At 37.1% G+C, this 21554-nt stretch overlaps 1 protein-coding gene across 2 annotated transcripts in view; it reads right to left on the bottom strand.

The window, feature by feature from the left end:
- The window catches only part of LOC126282059 (DNA helicase MCM9-like), a 143797-nt gene that overhangs the window by 2080 nt on the left and 120163 nt on the right, over window positions 1-21554 (bottom strand). For both annotated transcript variants that reach the window (XM_049981497.1, XM_049981498.1), the window contains exon 12: window positions 17695-17867. In XM_049981497.1, coding sequence (XP_049837454.1) covers window positions 17695-17867 — 173 coding nt within the window. The remainder of the gene's footprint in view (window positions 1-17694; window positions 17868-21554) is intronic.

Below are 21554 nucleotides of genomic sequence, written 5' to 3'. Positions count from 1 at the left end.
AAACATGGAATTTTCACACAACACAAAAAGGAGAGGGATAGGGAGAAGGTAGAAGATATGAAGGCCCCCTCTCTATGCGTAGTTTACATATTAATATTTATGTTCCCTTAGTTACACGGTTTGTCTGCATGCCGGTAACAAGAAAGGCAGGACAATTTTGATCATAAATAAAAAGCACAAAATTGTGGATATTCTATAACACTGATGGCATTATGAATGTGCAAATTTTACTAGCGTCTAATCATCTGAGCATAAATAAATACTATACATAGAATTTCATTCAGTCCATAGCCACTGCTGTCTATTTTGGAGACACAGAGGTAACTATCTGATATTGCTGTGTGTGTCATTAAGCAACAATGAGCTGTGAGCAACATGTGGCTGTATCAGATATGGTTAATTTTTGTACCTTGATTATTGTGTGTGTTTCATCAGCAGAGTATTTTCTTTTTGTGATTGAATTTCCATGTTTCCAGCTGGATTGGTTATTCCATTGTTCTGCACTGCACAATGTAACAGTACAGACTTACCATGGCAGATGCTCTAAGTATAAATGACACTATAATTAAGAAATCAAACTTGACATGGATGAAAGTTCCAGTTTAACATTTTATGCGCCAGAATTAAAATCATCACGGGAACACACACAACAGAATATTGTCACAGTCACTGGAAAACAAACACTAACCCTCGTGCATTGCAAGTGTCATGAGCTGCATGGGTGTAAATTATGGTGTGTTGGCAACCATACCTCACAACCTGGTTGGAATGCAAGCTGTAAGTGTGTTTAAGCCCATTGCTTGGGGCCTCATTATTAAAGTGAATTGCTCATTCACAGCAATTTTGTATAGGGGAACTATCAGTCCACCAGTAGATATACTTACTGTACTCATCAGAGGAGCAGTAGTCACAAGATGCAAAGATATCCCCATGTACTACACTTGTATTTTCCCCCATTTTAACACAATGCTTTTTGTTTTGTAGGGAAGACCCAATAATTGCATGGAGGGGACAACATTTTAACCAGGGCCTTTGTTGAGATTTCTGAAAATATGAAGGTTCCCTGTTTTAGTGTGTAACGAGAGAACTGTGAAGAAACTAGAAATGCAAATGGTTTAGAAAAATCATATTCCAGTTTATCTGCCTATAAGGTGTTCCTCAAGCACCTGTGTGAGGTCGTGGTACTTTTAAGTGAAACAAAACTACTTTTGGTTGAGATAAGATATGCTTCAGAATGGCAGCATTGGCATTCCAGGGGGAAGAAAAAAAAAAAAAAAAAAAAAAAAAAAAAAAAAAAAAAAAAAAAAGTTCCATCTGTTCATCATATTAATGATCTTGATAATCAATATTATCTTCAGTTATAATAATCCTCATTTCCAGCAATATAAAACTGTTCTTGGTGTGAGCAGTTGCAATCACAAATCTATATTAACATTGGAACTCCTTGGATTTTAACCCTCATAGAAAAATATGTACGAGGCATATTCCAAAACTAAGGTCTGGTGACCAATATTCAAGTGATGAAGTTTATCGTACGCAGTGCTGTCTGCCGACTCTTTAGGAAACTACCACAGTGTTTTTTGAACATAGCTGCTAAGGTTCAGTGACCGTGTCAGAATTATATTGGAACAAGTAGGCCCTCGGTCACAAATATTAAGTCAAAATTTTGACTTAATATTTGTGACCGAGGGCTTATTTGTTCCAATATACCACAGTGTTTGTTTGATTCAGTAGTTGTTTGCAGTCTGCTTTCACAGACTGGCAATGCCCAACACAATTGTAGATCCTGCCACTTGTGAAGAAAATGGTGTTAAGAATTCCAAAATGGCCTTCCAAATGTTAACGATGAGCAGCGGAATAGCAGGCTCAGTATTGAGACCAACAACATTGTTGATCAAGTAAAACAAAAACTTGAATCAGCAGCTGACTGTTAGTGGTCTGGCTAATGAACCTCGATTTATAAGACTGTCACTGAACAGCTTGGATGTCACATACTGTGTGCAAGATGTGTTCCAAAGCTGCTCGCTGATCAGTACAATGAGTAAAGAACGCATAGTGCATGGAAGGTTTTGGAGCACTGTAGACAAGATGGAGATGATCTGTTTTTCCACATTATTATGTGTGATGAGATGTGTATATCATACACAAATGCAGAATTGGAACAACAGTCAATGCAGTGACACCATTTGTGTCCACTCAAACCAAAAAAAGTTTAAGCAACCTCCATTCTTGATTAAAAAATGATGGCTACTGTTTTTTGAGATAAGGGCATCTTTTTGATTGGTTTCATGGACCATGGATCAACTATTACAGCTGAAGTATATTGTGAAATGCTAAGGAAAGTGAGGTGTGCAATCCAAAATCAATACAGCTGGAAATTGTTAACTGGCATAATCTTCTGTCATGACAATACACGTCCACACAACACGCCCAAAAACAAAGGAGAAGATTCAAGATTTTCATTGAGAACTTTTTGAGCACCCTCCGTACTGTCTTGACCTTACATCAGGTGACATCCTCTTCTTTGGTTCAATACCCAGGTGGCATACTTCTATGCAGAGTACAGTGTTACAGAAAGTCTATACATGCGAATGGGGGATTATGTGGAAAAGTAAAGTAGATACGTAGTAAAATATTGCTGTCAAAACCTTTTCTCAGGTGCTTATATATAACCAGATGGATCTTAATTTTGGAATATACCTTGTAACAGGGGCAAGAATTTATAGGTGTACCTCTATACGGTATGTAAAGCTCAGTCACATTAATGCTGCTGTGAAGAACTACATCTCAGAAACAACCAACATATAAAGGAGACTAGTATTTGGTTGTGTCTTTCTTGGACAGAGTTCTTCCAGAATTATGCATAACAGATTCAGTGCCTCAATCTGTGACCTAGTTTAACCACAGATTTTTGACTTACCTTATCATACTAGCCCCTGCTTTAGGATGGTGACTGTAAGTTGACGGGTAATAGAATATGCTCATTGAAACTCAAACCTTACGAAGCAATTTCGTAGTAGGATTGATATGCATAGCTAGTCACTTGGAAGTGGTGATATACGGTATTCATAATTGTATTGTATGTAGGATGAGGTGTGATTTATACTGAGAGCCCAAGATAGAGATGACGCCTCTTTTTCTAAAAAAAGTCAGTTGGATGAAATTTTATTAATTGGAAACAAATGATATACTTGGCCAGGGGCACTGAAGGGATACAGGTTCACACACCTAAGAGTCTGTGAACCCAATTTAGTGGAGAAATTCTTTGCAACTACATATGACTTGACACTTCGTGGCAGATTAAAACTGTGTGCTGAATTGGGATTCGAACCTGAGGCATTTGCTTTGCGCTGGCAAATGCTCTACCCGAGCGGGCATGACTCACGACCCATTGTCAGCCATTGTCAGTATCTCTATCACCTACTTTCCACACTTCACAGAAGTTGTGAGGACATGTGAGTCGTGCTTCAATAGCTCAGTTGGTAGAGCACTTGCCCGTGAAAGATAAAGCTCTTGGGTTTGAGTCTCGATATGGCACATTGTTTTAAACTGACAGGAAGTTTCATATCACTGCACACTCCGCTGCTGAGTGAAAACTCATTCTGGAAGCATAGGCCTTGTCTGGGAATAGAAGCAAAATTGTCACAGGGAAAGAAAAAGATATTAGATATGTGGTACTGTCAATTAATTAAAGAAATGGGACCAGATGTAATCTGAGTAAAAATGGCTTTGGGGGGGGGGGGGGGGGGGGGAGATTCATATCAGTACTTGGGATCTGGAATATGCTATCTGAATGTCTTCAAGTATAAGCAGAACAATTTGATAGCTAGGTAGATAATCCAATTAAAACTGAGAATTTTAATATTTTTCGCACTAATCTACAGTTCTCAGAACACACATATGTCAAGAAAAGCAGTAAATTTGGCAGCTTATATGAGTCACATTATACTACTATTCTCAAATTATCATCATCTTTAATTTTCAACTTATTTCTATATATTCCTCACTTCCACTGTACTGCCATGTGTGTGTTCTAAATATTTCTTTCCTTTAAAAGTTTCTTCCTTTTTTCAATGATTAAACCATTTTCTTGATTTCCCTATAATCCTTTTTTATTTTACCTCCTAGTTATATATTAAATTGGTGATCTTGAATCTTAACAATATTAGGAAGAGGATGGATAGCTGCTCACCCTAAAATGACATGTGGAGTTGCAGAGAGCCACAGCAAAAAGCCTCTTACACGTTGAGGTTTCAGCCAAAGCCTTCTTTATTACACTCATTCACACAAGAAAGTACACCCCTTGACACATGACCACTCTCTCTGACCACTACAGCCATAATGCAAGTATTGTGTCAATTGTATTATGCATACCATCCTCATTGTTATCCTTATTGTTGGGGTGGTTGGAAAAGTTGCACAGAGTGATACTTGCATGGAGGCCCGGGCTCTTGCCGGGCTAACTGGCTTTTCACAGGTACAGCCACACTAAGAAGTCTAGCAGTTCAGTATAGCTACCTGTGCAAGCTGGCTCGTGCTCGCACCACAGCAGTAAGCAACCACACATCGCTTTAGGCTGGCTCATTAATGTGTTTTGTGCCAAATTTATTTTTAAGACTCTTCTATTAATGTGAACATAATGAGAAATGGCAATGAAATTCAAAATCTTTTTTAATATTTTTATGGCGCCAGGAACATGGGCCAGCGAAGTGAGAAACAAGGTATTTCTTATAACTATTGCACCCTTATGATAACTGCCATTTTAGGACGAAATTTAAATTGATAAAGTTACATTACATTACCATTTTATTTAAATGTTAAACATAAAAATTCAGAATGTCAAAGAATATTACTTATTTTACTTTTCACTAAAGGATCAATGCCTGGTACCATCTTCTGAGTAACGTTCATTTGAAGCCATACTCTTAAATCTACCAATGAGCTGCTGTGGCCAGGTTTCGTTTTCTTCATTATGTAAAAAAGCAGCATGTACATGTAAGTCTAAACAACATGATTGGAGCTGCAGACCTTTAAAGTTTTGAAAATGAATATTGAAGAAACAGAAGTCGACGAGCTTAATCTTGCTATGAAGCTGTAATCACCCAAACATCACACTTCATGTGTATAAGTTTTAGGGCAGCTGAGATTGCACACTGTCAGCATGACCCGAAAATTAGTGAAACTGCATGACCTTCTGCAAACTGAAAAGCAGTTTATGGTAGCTTGATTTAACTGCAGATTCATTCATCGAGTGCTCCTCCAGAAAAAGCAAAAAATGTATTTTTGTATTGAAAATATTGGGAAAATTACTGAGATCTTTATTTCTCTGCTCCTGCTTGATGAATACTTTCTTCAGTCACACCACTTAAAACGTGGGTACTGCTACATCTTTACATAACAGACACAATTTTAAAATTTGGTAGCTATAAGCAAAGTAAAACAAAATTTAAATTCTTGGGTGGAACTTCCCCAGTATATACTGTATGTTTGTATCTACAGCTGTGCCGAACCTAATCATGGTCATTCCTTTGACAGCAGCACATTGTTTGCACTTCTCCTGCACTACCAATCGACCATGCTGCACTATGTAATGACACCTAACCGTCCCATTTTACCGTGAGCACTCACAACACGGGCGACGAGCAAAGGTGACCTAGCTGCATCCTCAATAGGCCTGCTGTAGTATACGACATGTATTACTAGAAATTAGTTTTAACATATGTTCAAGGGTTGCAAAACTGTGATCAGTCACATTTTTATGATAATTTATTTGTCTTTGCTAGTTTCATGCTGGTTTACCCATCTTCTAACAGAAGTAGAAAGAATAGATTTCATTGTATGACATTTGCCTGCGTTTCCTACCACGAAGATTTTGATCCTAAGAACTTCTCAAGGTGTATGCTGCGATTATTCCCTATAAAAAGTTTGGTCTTTGGGATGTCTTGTCAGTCTTCATTAGGGAATATTTTACAAATTTCAAGAGACATTCAGCCAACTTTGTTATTTCCATGGAACGCCACGAGGAGGTATTCTATTTTCGTCCCTCATTAAATTTATTTACAAGATTGTCAATGATTATGTTACACTACTTTTCAAAATTTACAAATGTTTCAATGGTTCTGATGTTTTCTACACTATTGCAATTTCAGTAAGTAGGCCACTCAGGTCAGAAATGATTTTAAGTTCCCATCAGTTTGGAGTTTCTTTAAAGCCTTTGTAATCGTTTTGTCAGTCTTCATTGCTGACTTTTTCCTTCTGTTCCCATCAGGGTTTAAAATTAATCGGTCAAACTGGTGGCCATGGACTATGCATCTTTTCAGATATTTTTCACTGAAGAGTAGACATTCAGATAAACTTTTGATATTAACATGTTTATTCTTCGGTTTCATCCTTCTGGGATGCTATTAGTGTGATGGCACCTTCTACTGCAGTTCCACATCTTTCTTGGCATATGTTCGTTATCGAGCCACTGGTCCACAAAATAGTCATTAAAGTCCTGAAGCTTTCGGTTTTCCGGGGTATCCAACATTTCCAAGGGAAGATGTCCTAGAACAGAATGTATCCTTATGTGGCGACGCATTTCCTCACTTGTATGCTGGAATGAGGCCTTAACACTGTACTTGTTTCGATAAATATTTATTAAAATGATAATTGCAACCAACAATCTCTGTTCTAGGCAACAAACTGTTAGCTGCTTGAACGATGGCAATTTTGAAGTCTATCATCAGAGATGCAGAGGTCCATCCAGCCACATTAGTTCTAATAGCTTTAAAAAAACATTCATATGTTTCTTGCTTTTTATTTGGCGCAAAACTTAACAATTGGAGTGGTGTTAGTTTCCTCCCAGGAACTATTAAGGTCAGTGTGGAGTACAAACAACTGTCCAAACTGCTTGCTCGAACTCTTGAACAATTCGTAGTTTAATAAACATGCTTTTCCCTTTTCGCTGACAAACACCAGTATTCTGACATTAGGTCCCCTGTTATCATCTACAAGTAAAAGATTGCTACCATCATTCATCAGCAGATTATTTTCTTGGCAGAATATTCCTCCAGAATCGGTGGGATCTAGCATAGTGCCCATATGTATTCACCTAATATGATGTAACATTTGTTTCACACTTCTGTGTGATGGTAACAATGTTGCTAAGTCATAACCTCAATTCAAGAGCTGCCCTACTTCTTCAACGTAAACTAATGAAACTGTAGTGTCTGTTTCTTTGTGCTGACAAAATGTTATTGCACTTCATTTGCTGCTTTTTTTATGGATAGTCTCCCTTTGCATTTATTCTTTTTAAAGTTTACACAACACCAGTGGGTCACTTCTTGTTTGTTTGTACAGTCCACTATATACTGATGGCTGTTGCAAATCAGTAAAGGCTTCCCGTTGGTGGTCTCTGTGAACTCCATTGTCGCAGCACTAAAACACGAAACAGTTTGCCAGTCAGAGGTCAACAGCAGTGCTGAACTCTGAAAGAAAGCCACACACACTACGAACTGGTGCGAGTACAGGGAACTTTGTACAGGAAACAGGCTTTGGGCTTTCCCAGAAAATGTGACAGATAGTGGCGGACAGGCGGTGGTTACCTAATCGTTGAACACCCTGTCCACTACATGCAGTGTCCTAGGCTCCATGTAAATGTCAGTACATTTCCTCTCCGTACAAGTGCGTGCCTGTGCAAGTGTCACAAACTCCTGTTGTGCCTGCTCAGTAACAATCGTCGTTAAAATACAATATGCCTGAATAGCAACATAGTACACATTTTACAACACTGGGTGACCATTGTCATATGTGCTTTAGTTGGTTGTGCAGTAACATCTGTACTGTACATACGTAACTCGATGTTTCTTAATGTCTTACTTCATACATTACAATGAGTGATAGAAGTAAAAAAGAGTTTGTACCATTAAATGGTAAATTGGAGGTTTTGAAAAGACTAGTCAAAGAAGAAACACGAAAAAAACTTGCTGCTGAGTATGGAGTCGGTGAAGTGACAGTCGTAGATTGGTGTAGAAACAGAGACAAAATTGAGAAGTTTTCATCAAACAAGTATTCTGTTTCATTGTTTGAACATCAGTCAATGAAAAAAATGAGTGAATCTTGGTTTGTTTGGTTTACTCAACAAAGACAAAAAGGAAATTCAATTTCAGGACCTATTGTACAAGATAAAACGGTATTTTTTAGAAATGAATGAAAGAAGTGTGAGGACAATTTTACTGCAAGTTCATGATAGTTGCGTAGGTAGAAGAAGCAATACAATTGAAATTTGTGGTTTAGAACTTTCTGCAGATTCTCAAACTGTTACACCATTTTGTGAGAAGTTAAGAAAAATTATACAAGAAGAAAATCTTACTTCTGATCTCTGTATAACTGTGATGCGCAGGGCTAAATCATATAGTGCTTCCATCTAAGATTCTAGCTTCAAAAGAAGAAAAGGCTGCCCTAGGCTACAAAAAATGTAAAGAGAGGTTAACAGTTCTTGCTGCATCGAATGCAAGTGGAGACTATAAACTGAAGTTGCTGTTGATAGGGAAGTCTCCTAAGGCCAAAGCTTGAAAACATATCACTGCTTCTGCACTGCCTTTTACATATGTGCACCAAAAATCTGGTTGGATGGACAAAAATATTTGCAAGAAGTGGTTTATCGAAGATTTTGTTCTAGAGAGCTAAGGATACATTTAAAAAAAGTTCTTGCCTTCCAAAGCAATCTTAACACTAGGCAATTTTTGTTCACATCTGATGAGGAAGAATTACAATGTGACAGTATTTGTGCATTCATCTTATTCCCTAATGTGGCAGGTTTAATACAGCCTATGGAACAAGATGCTTTGCAATGCTTGAAAAACAGGTATCATCATTTCCTTCAACCACTTCTACAAAGAACAGAAGGTGAAGGAACAATCACGAAATTCCTAAAGAAAACTACAATAAAAGACATAGTTTACTGGATAGCCGATTCATGGTCTGAAATAAAGGTGGAAATACTGAAGAAGCATTGGAACCAGATTTTATGGAATGAAATGGATACCTAAAGTACAGACAAAGATGACCTACCAACGATAGAACTGATGAAAAAACTAGCTGGATGTGTAAAGCAAAAGCGACTGATGTTTCAGAATGGATGAAGAGTAATGAAAGGTTTGAAGTTACCGATCTTGCAACTGCTGAAATGATTAGTGAATCCACTGTACACAGTGACGACAAGGAGCTGTCTGAAGAATATGTACCAATGATCACGCATACCGAGGGTTTGGCAGTGTTAAATGTGGTAAAATGGGCAGCAAGTGGAAGCTATTCCAACAGACATCATGCTTCTTAGAAAATGGAGCAATATTGCTCCTAAAAAATGAAGGTCTATTTTAAAACAAAGGACTATGGACAATACCTTTAAAATGTAACTTAAATTTTTGTAACTAGGAAATGTTAGTCCATATATGTATATACTGGGTGGTCCATTCATAGTGACCGGGCCAAATATCTCATGAAATAAGCATCAAACGAAAAAAACTACAAACAACGAAACTTGTCTAGCTTGAAGGAGGAAACCAGATGGTGCTATGGTCGGCCCGGTAGAAGGCGCTGCAATAGGTCAAACGGATATCAACTGTATTTTTTTTAAATAGGACCCCCATTTTTTTATTACATGTTCGTGCAGTACATAAAGTAATATGTTAGTTTTAGTTGGACCACTTGTTTCACTTTGTGATAGATGGCACTGTAATAGTCACAAACATGTAATTATGTGGTATTAGTAACAATTCGCCAGTGCAAACAGTATTTGCTTCGTGATACATTACCTGTGTTAAAATGGACCATTTACCAATTGTGGAAAAGGTCGATATCGTATTGATGTATGGCTATAGTGATCAAAATGCCAAATGGGCGTGTGCTAAGTATGCTGCTCGGTATCCTGGATGACATCATCCAAATGTCTGGACCTTTCGCTGGATAGTTACGTTATTTAAGGAAACAGGAAGTGTTCAACCACATGTGAAACGTCAACCACGACCTGCAACAAATGATGATGCCCAAGCAGGTGTTTTAGCTGCTGTCGTGGCTAATCCGCACATCAGTAGCAGACAAACTGCGCAAAAATTGGGAATCTCAGAAACGTCGGTGTTGAGAATCCTACATCAACATCGATTGCACCTGTACCATATTTCTATGCACCAGGAATTGCATGGCGATGACTTTGAACGTCTTGTACAGTTCTGCCACTGGGCACGAGAGAAATTACGGGACGATGACAGATTTTCACGCGTTCTATTTAGCGAATAAACGTAATTAACCAACAGCAGTAACTTAAACCGGCATAATATGCACTTTTGGGCAACGGAAAATCAGTGATGGCTGTGACAAGTGGAACATCAGCGACCTTGGCGGGTTAACGTATGGTGCTTCATTAAAGGAGGAAGGGTAATTGGCCCCCATTTTATTGATGGCAATCTAAATGGTGCAATGTATGCTGATTTCCTATGTAATGTTCTACCAATGTTACTACAAGATGTTTCACTGCATGACAGAATGGCGATGTACTTCCAACATGATGGATGTCCGGCACATAGCTCGTGTGCGGTTGAAGTGGTATTGAATAGCATATTTCATGACAGGTGAATTGGTCATCAAAGCAACATACCATGACCCGCACGTTCACCGGATCTGATGTTCCCTGATTTTTTTCTGTGGGGAAAATTTAAGAATATTTGATATCGTGATCTACCGACAACACCTGACAACATGCGTCAGCGCATTGTCAATGCATGTGCAAACATTACGGAAGGCGAACTACTCACTGTTGAGAGGAATGTCGTTACATGTATTGCCAAATGCACTGAGGTTGACGAGCGGCATTTTGAGCATTTATTGCATTAATGTGGTATTTGCAGGTAATCACGCAGTAACAGCACGCATTCTCAGAAGTGGTAAGTTCACAAAGGTACATGTGTCACATTGGAACAACTGAAATAAAATGTTCAAACATACCTATTTTCTGTATTTTAATTTAAAAAACCTACCCAATTCCAACTGTTCGTCTAAAACTATGAGCCATATGTTTGTGACTATTACAGCGCCATCTATCATAAAGCGGAAAAAGTGGTCCAACTAAAACATTCATATTTCTTTACGTACTACACGAATATGTAATAAAAAATGGGGGTTCCTATTTAAAAAAAAGAAACACAGTTGATATCCGTTTGAGCTATGGCAGCACCATATAGAAGGACAACCAAAGCGCCATCTGATTTTCCCCTTCAAGCTAGACAAGTTTCGTTCGACACTTATTTCATGAGATATTTGGCCGTCACGATTAATGTACCACTCTGTATGACACAGGTATGTACTATATTGCTTTTTATTTATTTCTTAGATCATTACTGTGCTCATTAAACATTTATTCATGAGTTACACATTGATTTAGTGATATTTCCATCTTAACCAAGTTTTTTGTTATTTGAGGTAGTGTCAGCCTCAATCTGCTTGAATTACCATGGCTATACTATAGTCCTTCACCTTCCCCCCCCCCCTTTTTTTTGCCTTGAAACCTTCTAAATTACATATTTTATTCTTAAAATGTTTGCTTCCTGTCATTTTCAATTCTTTGATGTTGTTTCTTTCTAGTCTTTTTCTTACAATCGATATCAATGTTGATTACTTTCTCTAGCAATATAGGAATATTTGGTTTGTAAGTATATTTTGTTTCATTTGGTAGGTGTGTGCAAAGAAAAGTAATCTTCTCTTTGACGTTACTTCTGATATTTTAGGAGATTTCCTTCTTATTTCACATTTTCCAGAGATCCTTAGTTTGTATTGCATTCATTATTTTTCTAATAATCTATCTCTCAAGTTCATTGTTAAATTTTCACATGCACTTGAGGTATAGTGTTTTAGCTTTGCTTTTCTAGGTATCCATTTCCTGTTGTAGATATTTTTCTCACACCATATGGTCCTTCTATTTTATCAATTCTTCCATCTATTGCAAATTTTTCTAGACTATTCTGCTGCACAGTTTCTCCAAGATATTTAAATTTACTAAATAAGTCTATTCGACCTATTTCTGTTTTTACGTATTTTGGTGCATTTTTTTTATATTTGTCATGTGTTTTGTATTTTCGATTGAAATCCTGAGATCAGGTGTATACACTATTTTTTCCAGAAGATTTTCTGGAGTAACTGCCCCTCTTATATTTTCAGAAAGTATTGCAAAATTGTCTGCAAAGAAAGTCAGTTAACCTTCTTAATTTCATGTGCTTTCTTTCCCAGCATTATTGTTTCAATTTTGGGGTGTTCTAGCTCCAGATTCCAATATGGTACATTACAGTTTTTTTTAAAAACATCACCCCCTTCTGCAATACAAGTATTTATTTCAAATGGCTGATACACTTCAAAGTTACTGATTAATGTAAATGCAAGATAAGCCATTACAAATGTGAAATGCTGGCACTTTAATAACCTGTGTAGCCACCAGAATGTTGACTGAAAGCACACAAATGTGTATGCATAGTGTTGTACAGGTACTAGATGTCAGTTTGTGGGGTGAAATTCAATGCCTATTGCACTTGGTCAATACAAGGGCAGTTAATGCCGTTTGTGGATGACACTGGAGTTGTCGTCCAGTTATGTTCCATTTGTGCTTGATTGTAGATAGATCTAGTGGTTGAGCAGGCCTACGCAACATGTCAACATTCTGTAGAGAATGTTGAGTTACAACAGTGGTATGTGGACAAGCACTGTTCTGTTGGAAAACACCGCCGGGAATGCTGTTCATGACTGGCAGCACAAGTCGAATCGCCAGACTAACTTACAAATATGCAGTCAGGGTGCTTGGGATAACCTTGAGAGTGCTCCTGCTATCATACAAAATCGCAGCCAAGACCATAGCTCCAGGTGTGGGGCCCACTCTGTCCAGCATGTGGACAGGTCAGTTGCAGTCCCTCAACTGGCTGCCTCCTAACCAACATACGGCCGTCACTGGCAGTGAGGCAAAACCAGAAAACACAACAGACCTCCACCTTACCCTCCAATGGGCTCTCGATTGACACTCTGAAGTTGTAAACGGCAGTGGTTTGAGTCAGTGGAATGCACACTACAGGGTGTCTGGTCTGCAGCTGTTCTTGAAGTAATCAATTCGTAACAGTTCATTGTGTCACTGTGGTGCAAACTGTTGCGGGCTTTCTAATAAAATAATGAAATGATAAGGTGTGTGGCCTTCAAACTATGTACCCCCAGACTCAGAATTGAAATATTGAAAGTTTTGGCTGGCTTCGTTGCCTAGGGGCTGGGATACGCAGTTGCCGCATTACAAGCCAAATACAGCTGTGTCTACAGTATACAATATAAATATACACAAGAATCGAATAGTCGAAGGTTCTATCACTCGGCAATTGTGAATTTTGAATGCAACATAGAAACTTATAAATGAAAGATTGCAATTAAATAAATTCTGCAAGTACTATTTTAATGACTTTAAATGACGAGTATGACAGCAGCACCTTTAAGAATGCCCTTTATTACTGTAAAACACTTACTGGTGCCCAGCAATTAAATAAAATATAAGTTGAATAACAGGGAAACAACAGATTCCTACTTCACATAACTAGTTATAAGCAACAACATAGCTCGTGAGATATTCACTTCTAAATGCACACTACGTCCTAGCTGCGGAAGCCACAGAAATCTCAAGTGCACCAGTCGGCACTACGAAATATTTCTATCTCTCGCGACCACTTGCAAACTGGTCCAGTCTCCAAGTCTTCCCGTGACCGTCTGTCGTGCCTCCTCGTTCAGCACTTTCCCCGTTCCTGTGCCATACTGTCCAGGACTGCCGTCCTCTTCCCGAACCATGCTCCTCCCCCCCTTCAGTAGTCGCCTGCCGTAATAACGAGCACTGCGATTGGCTAGAGCGCTCCTGCCATGTCTTCAAGCCAATGCACAAACATAATGAAACACATTCGAAATACTGGACTTACATTTAAATAACCTGAAATTAAATAAATATTCCTGTGGCTGGACCATAAACGTGCTCTAACACACATTATTAAATATATAAACAAATCAAGTAAACATATATCAAAGGAATAGAAACAAAAGGTGGGCTAACAGCCTACTGTCTGCGCTTTTTAAAACACAGTAAATATTTAACCAATTTCTTCATGAATAGTATATATCAGATATAAACAGACATAGATGAATAAATATATTTATAAGCATGCTGCTACCGTTTTTTCATGTAATTGTGGAGTGCTTATAGCATAACACTGTCGACAGTAAGTGGCCACTTTGACCTCCAATAACTCGTGTACTGTTCAAGTTACTTGCCTGTAATTTATACCAATTTAGGTTTACACTAATAGCTTTCTAAAGACACGTCAATCGACAAAATCGGATGAACTGTATAGATTTTGGAAATTCGTTGCTGGGTGTTACTTGTATAATTTATCGTCAAATACTAAACTTTAAACTAATAAAGGTATTGAAAATCTGATTACACTGTCAGAATCGTTGTGCAAATAATGGTAAAGTACATGTTTCTTTTTGAGGTATTATGAGTCATCTGGCTACTATTAATTTCTATACGAACTGTGACATGTCTTCTACCATTAAGGTTTTTGACAAAGTCCACCATCTTTGGCACTCCCGGCATGTCTCCTTCATCGACACAGCGTCACCGTGGAATTCCCAGCCACATGGCGGCTGGACCACATGCTGGGACTTCCCCTCTTTTTCTGGCTAACGTACGGCACCACGCAGTCGCTGACGAGCCCCGGCTTGCCGAGCGGCCCATGCGCCCACTACCTCACACTGTGCTCAAATTGCTGCTGCAGATGCAGTATGAGAGCCATACGCTGAACACAATGGTCTTCCCTCTTGGTAGTGCCACACAGATGTCGGAGTCTGATCATCTTGTGACCGTACAATATCGTAGAAGGAGCATCTTGCTTCTCGTAACCCATGATGTCATTGTCACCTTGAAGGCATTCTTGACTAACATCAAATCACTATGTCCAATCTCAAAGGTAACTAACTCTCATGACTGCTACTGAGTGTATTTAAAGCAAAGCTGATTTTCATATTCATAGTAACGCCACTAGCACCACTCTTCCGCAATTGGCATGCAATGTGAACAGACATCATCTTTCAGATGTAAAAACACACCTACCAACTTTTATTTATGTCACACAACTCCTCCTTGGTGTTGCGATTTTGTTTCCGTCAGTATACTTCTCCCATAGATTTCACTTTAGACATCGTATTTGTTAGAGTTTTATGAGTTATGTTTGCCAATTTTGCTTTAACACCACATTCTCTACTGACTTCATCTACTGTTTCTCTGTCTACAGGCTCATTAATAAATGATACTGTTATAGGTATCTTGGAAAATTACTAATTTTAAGCTAAAAATCGTTCTGTTCAGGACATTTCCTTTCAGAAACTATCCTGAGCCACTCCTCTGTAATTGTTGACTTTTGCCTATCTCCATTTTTATGTATCAGATGTATCAATGCTACTTTTCCCTCTTCTGGAAACATTGTGAATTTCTAAATGTTCTCAAAAGTAATTGTAGATCTCTTGTAATCTTTAGTTCTGACCATATCATTAATTCTGCTATAATAATCTTTACTATTTGCTTTGTTGTTTTTACGTATTTTGATGGCTTCAAGAATTTTTTGCTGTGTTGGAAGAAAGCCTGCAAGAGTTTCTAGTATTGCTGAAAATTCTAATTTAACTGCTAGAATTGGACAGTTTAATAAATTGCACACCGGTTTTCAACTTCCCTCAATAGTCTGAATAGTATGTTCTTTCATATTCCCTGACAATCGACCAGGTGGATCATTAGCAGGTGCAAGTTTTGTATGTTGGACTGCTTCAGTATACTTCATAGTTGCTGCACCAACTTGATCACCACTTGTCCAGGCTCTTGCACTTCTTTTAGGAACTATACTGTATATCTGGATATAGGTTTTATACACTTTGTATATCTTTAAACAAACTACAATTTGTTAGAAAGCTAACTACTTCCTTTGACCATCCATTGATTGTCTGCATTATCCCACAATACAAACGTTATTGATCAGATCTGTCCATGCCTTTCATAAATTTATTGTTCATCACAATACATTTTGTTTTCTGTATGATTTCCACTTGTCATGATTTCTTCTTCCTTTTTATTTTTCCTGTTGCAACCAGGAATTGTTACATTCTTACCCCCCTTTTATCTTTCCACGCCCGCAGCAAAATTTCATCATGTCTCCAAAGTTAGTGCCCCCTTTCTTTAGAGGTTCTGTTTGTAGACACTGATGGAGACCTCTATTGATTCATATTGTATCACACTCTTGTTTTCCATTCTAAAAGGCATGCCACATCCAATGAGACATATGGGCTGAGGATGATACAGCAGCCAATTGGTACCATTGGGCCTTCATTGTCTGTTTAGTTTGCACTGCTGTCTTGATAAATGTGGTGCCACATGCCAAGGTGAGGTGAAAGCACAAAGTGAATCGTGTCTTGAAGCTTTTTCCTTCCCCAGTGTATATTCTCAGATTGGAGATACAAGCACTTACACTTTCACAAACCATACGAACAAGCAAACCGTGGGGAATTTTTGAGGATTATATGTCCAGAAACAAAGCCGCCCTCTCCATGCTATCATTGCTTCATCAAGAAAAAGCTCTTGTTCAAATCTGTATATGGTCTGAAATTTATTTAGGAGGTACTTTCTTCAATTTTGTAGAGACTGTTTTCCTGGCCACTCTGTAAGCAATTGTCATTGAAATGCCACTATTTCTTTATCTGTTCGAATAAACTTCTGCTCATTAGCTTGCCAAAAATCGATGTGTTTATTAAAGAACATGTTGACCAATAGTCCTGTAAATAATCTTCTTTTATTTTCCCCATCAAGATAATCATGCCCAGTAATTTTTTCAGTTTAACAGCAGTGACATGCAAAATTTGGGAGACTGGTTTTTCTTTTGTTTGTATCACAAGTTTGATTGTTTTGACATCTGATGAAACAATTCATCCCCTAGAATAATTTCACAGTTCTTATAAGGCTGCTGATCTTACTGGGAAGGGGTTTTACACATGGAATTCCTTTAAATGTTTCTAAAATAATGGTCTTGTCCTTCTTCACCAACTTTTGCTGCCAGAAACTTAGTAATCTAAATCGTTCACAATGGTCTCACTTTGGTTGATTATAGCCCTGTTGTTTTCTTCTTCACTTCCACTAATGCTATCAATAACCTCAACTGAATCACTTGGAACTTCAGAACAATTGTCCGCAGGTCTCAGAAAACGTGTGCAGATCAAAAAACAGAAATTTATGTTATCTGTCCAAAGTAGTTGGAAGTGGAAACACGTAAATCTACGTGAGCTGCACGCAAAGTATTAAAGAGACAGCCAAAAAATTTTGCTAATATTTTCCTTGTTATTTAATACTATTTTGCCATTTTCATTCTTGAAACTAGCTCTTCGTACTTGATACCCTTTAAGTGCGTGTTTAAAAAGTTTGGTTTCTTCTATTTCTATGAGCTTAGATTTTTTGAAGATTCCTATGATTTTCCAAATTACTTTTGATGTTTCTCTTGTTTCTTAATTTCTAATCCATATGAGAATGATTCTCGTTGTATATACTACATGTCCAGTTTTAGTCATTTGTAAAGAGTTGAGTAAAAATATATATTAGGGAGACTTGCTTACCATGGTCCTTGTATTCCATTGTTGGATTGTCAGGGAAAGATGTATGAAGAGTATCCATTCCACTGATAAGAGCAGCACTTTGCATTGAGGATTCCATAAGTGCTATAGCTATTACTGCATCCTGCACAGTCACGGTTTCCCTGAACATCAACCTCGCATGAGCCTGTGATAGTCTGTAATGAGAGAGATTGTTCTCACTACCAGCTGGAATTAATATTTCAACAGTTAATGTGTGATTCTGTTACAAGCTGTGTGGCATCACATGTGCTATTTATTTCTAAATCTGTACAATATTTACAGAGTTGCTGACAAGCTTACAATAAATTTAATTTTCTACTTCCTTTTGGAACACATGAAACAGAATGAATATAGAGTACTGGGGCAGGGGGGATTAATTTCAAGCAAATAAAACTGTAATAAAATCTTTATTATAAGCATATAGCATACCAGGATCTTATTATTATTTATTCAGATTGCATGAAATTGAAAGTTAGCACTTCAGCTACTCATATCATTGAACATGCTGTGTGGCATCACATGTGCTATTTATTTCTAAATCTGCACAATATTTACAGAGTTGCTGACAAGCTTACAATAAATTTAATTTTCTACTTCCTTTTGGAACACATGAAACAGAATGAATATAGAGTACTGGGGCAAGGAGGGGGGGGGGGATTAATTTCAAGCAAATAAAACTGTAATAAAATCTTTATTATAAGCATATAGCATACCAGGATCTTATCATTATTTATTCAGATTGCATGAAATTGAAAGTTAGCACTTCAGCTACTCATATCATTGAACATGGAGTGATTGAGGTGCCTCCTGTCTATTTTCTGACAGATCAATAAAGTCTTTGACAGATTTCCAGATATTTCGTGCGCATTCTAGACACAGAATAGAGACTTGGTAGCATTCCTCGTCATAAAACAAACTGTGAGTCCAATACATTATGTTTTCTTATATAATTAAAAATTTAGCCTTTAATTATATTTATGTTGTATTTTATAATTCTTTTTTCAAGTGAGATATTTCTTGTATCTGCAAAGTAGTCAGACAACTCACATCTTTATTTAATAGAAATTCACCTTCTTGTACCAAAGCAAGCAAGAATACAATTACAAAATGAGTGAGTTACAAAATAACTTCCACATTACATGACGTGAAACTTGCTCTGGGAAATATAGGATGAGTAAGGCTGTTGGAGTGGATTATTTGCAAACTAATCAGATTTTAAAAAAATCTGGTACCATAAAAAATAATCAGCTGTTATAGTTATTGGATAACGGTCTTCAAATCTGAAAGATACAAAAAGGAGGGTGGGAGAGTGGAGAGCTAAAATTATAGCAATTTTAAATCCCAGAAAAGATATTGTGCAATTTCCCTTTTATTCAACTATCATAATGTGTTGTAGAGACTTATCTTGCAAACATTTCGAAAATACAAAATTGTTCTCGATTGCAGAACAAGTAGGCTTTGGGAAAGAGTAGAGCTGCATACTTCATAAATTAGTTTGACACTTATCACATAGCCAGCAGGCTGCATCACATCAAGGAGGAGAATTCACACTGCTTGTTTACTGACAAATGCCTGGGTATAATGATCTGTTTGGTTATGAAATAGAAAGATCGCTTTAACGTGTCATCTTTATGGTAAGTAGCAATGTATATTTTCCTACACTGTTAATGATCACATAAGCTCATCATATATGATGCAGATGGCAGAACACATTTAGTTGGTACAAATATTTTCAACAGGGTGGAAAGTTTAGGTGTACATGGTTTTACTCCTAGAATGAAAAAAGTGATGCAGTCAAAAAGGTAGCATGGGATGAATGCAAAAGTGAACTCTCAAAGTTTGGTGAACATTCATGAACTTGGAGTAAGTAAACAACAAGTATAAAGCATTAAGCAAAAAAATGTCACCTACAATGAGTTATGTTAACAGAATCTTCTGTCAGTTCTTGGTAGAACAACATTATATTAAATGAAGATCACCTGTTTCTTTTTGTTCTACAGTATTAATTTTTATTGTGTTAACTGTTTTTCAGCTTACAAGGCCATCTTCAGACATTTACTGAGTATTGTGACCAAAGAAGTTACAATGTTCACAAAAAACAATGGAAGAGAAGTAACATGCCTAGACTGAAGCAGAAACACACAGTAAGTAACATCTTTGACAGTATGGCGATAATGCAATGAAAAAGTAAAAAACTGAACAGTAAGTAAATAAAAATGGAGTAGACAGGAAAAACTTTAACACAAAAGAGGAACAGCATGTGTACGTAACAGTTTCTGTTAATAAACAAAACTAATAAAATAAAATAAAATTAGTACTTGACAAAATCAGAAGTAGATATCACAGCCCACGAGGACAAGGTAGATGTCAACTTTGTAAATATAAAACAAAATGCAAGAATTAAAACATTCAAAAGAATTATCCCAAAAGATATAGAAGATGCTATGCTGTCTTTAAATACAAGAAATCAGCTGGGTAGGATGACGTTCCAACAACTGTAGTCAACGCTGTCTATAACATTATTTCTCATCCATTGGCTAAAATTATTAATCGGTCATTTGAGGAAGGATATTTCCCAGACGTGTCAAAATATGTTGAAATAAGACTGTTGTTTAAGAAAGGCTCACCAGATTACAGGGGAAATTACTGCCCTATTTCCCTGCTGCCAGTGTTTGGTAAGGTGATAGAAAGGATTGTTGCAAAACATCTTCCAAACTTTCTTATAGAAGTTTTTATTTTACAGTTAAAAAGTTATTTTACAGTAAAAATCAGTTTGGATTTCAAAAGGGGAACAATACAATAAATGCTATCAGGGAAGTCACTGAATAGATAAGCCCTGCTTTAGACAATAGTAAAAAGGTCTCATATTTTTTGTGATTTGACCAAAGCTTTTGACTTGGTCAATCACTTAAAATACTTCTACACAAGCTAGAGAGGTATGGAATCCTGAACAGGGAATTACAGTAGTTCAAATCTTATTTGTCAGAAAGAAAACTTAGAGTTATTCTAAATTGAAATGGAAAAGATCATTCTCGGATTGGAAAAATTTTAGGGCCTTATCTTTTTCTGCCATACATAAATGATTTACCTTTAAACATTGATGTTCACTCAGTTTTATTTGCAGATGACGCCTCGGTTCTAACTGAAAATGACAATTTAGAACAAACTCATGATACAGTGGGAAATATAATGGGATACCTAGAATGGTTTCAGCAAAATGTATTAAAACTCAATGCCACAAAAACACAATTAGTGCAGTTCAATGCTAAAACACCATCACTCTCAAAAATAGTGCACGACTATCAGGAAATGACTGAATCAAGTTATGTAAAATTTCTAGGTCTAAATCTTGATAAAAATTCAAATTGGAAGGCACATGTAGACTTCTTAGCAAACAAACTAAACAGCCTAGCTTATGCAATGAATGTCTTATCTGGTTACACTCTTATGGCCACCAGGAAGATAGTCTGCCACAGCTACTTTGAGACTATACTTCAGCATGGAATAATTTTCTGCGGAAACCCTATGAACAGCCCGAGATTACTTAGAAACATGTGTTTAGTCCAAAAAAGATCATCATGTACCCATTATTTAAAAAATTAAAAACACTAACTATCCCTTCTTTGTACAGTTATGAAATCTTTATTTTCATTTGTAAAAATCAAAAGACACTTGACAATTTTCATTTCAACCACAATTACAGTACTCGTCACATACACAGTTTCAAACTTGCCTCTCATAATTTACAATTTTATGCTCAAACACCATTCTACATGGGATTAAAAATTTACAATAAATTAAATAACACAAATCTGTTAAATGTGGAGTCTGAACCAATAAAA

The sequence above is a fragment of the Schistocerca gregaria genome, chromosome 7, assembly GCF_023897955.1.
Source record: "Schistocerca gregaria isolate iqSchGreg1 chromosome 7, iqSchGreg1.2, whole genome shotgun sequence".
Lineage (NCBI taxonomy): Eukaryota > Metazoa > Arthropoda > Insecta > Orthoptera > Acrididae > Schistocerca > Schistocerca gregaria.
Note: the sequence above shows the minus strand (reverse complement) of the source record. Positions and strands in the feature narration are given on the sequence as shown.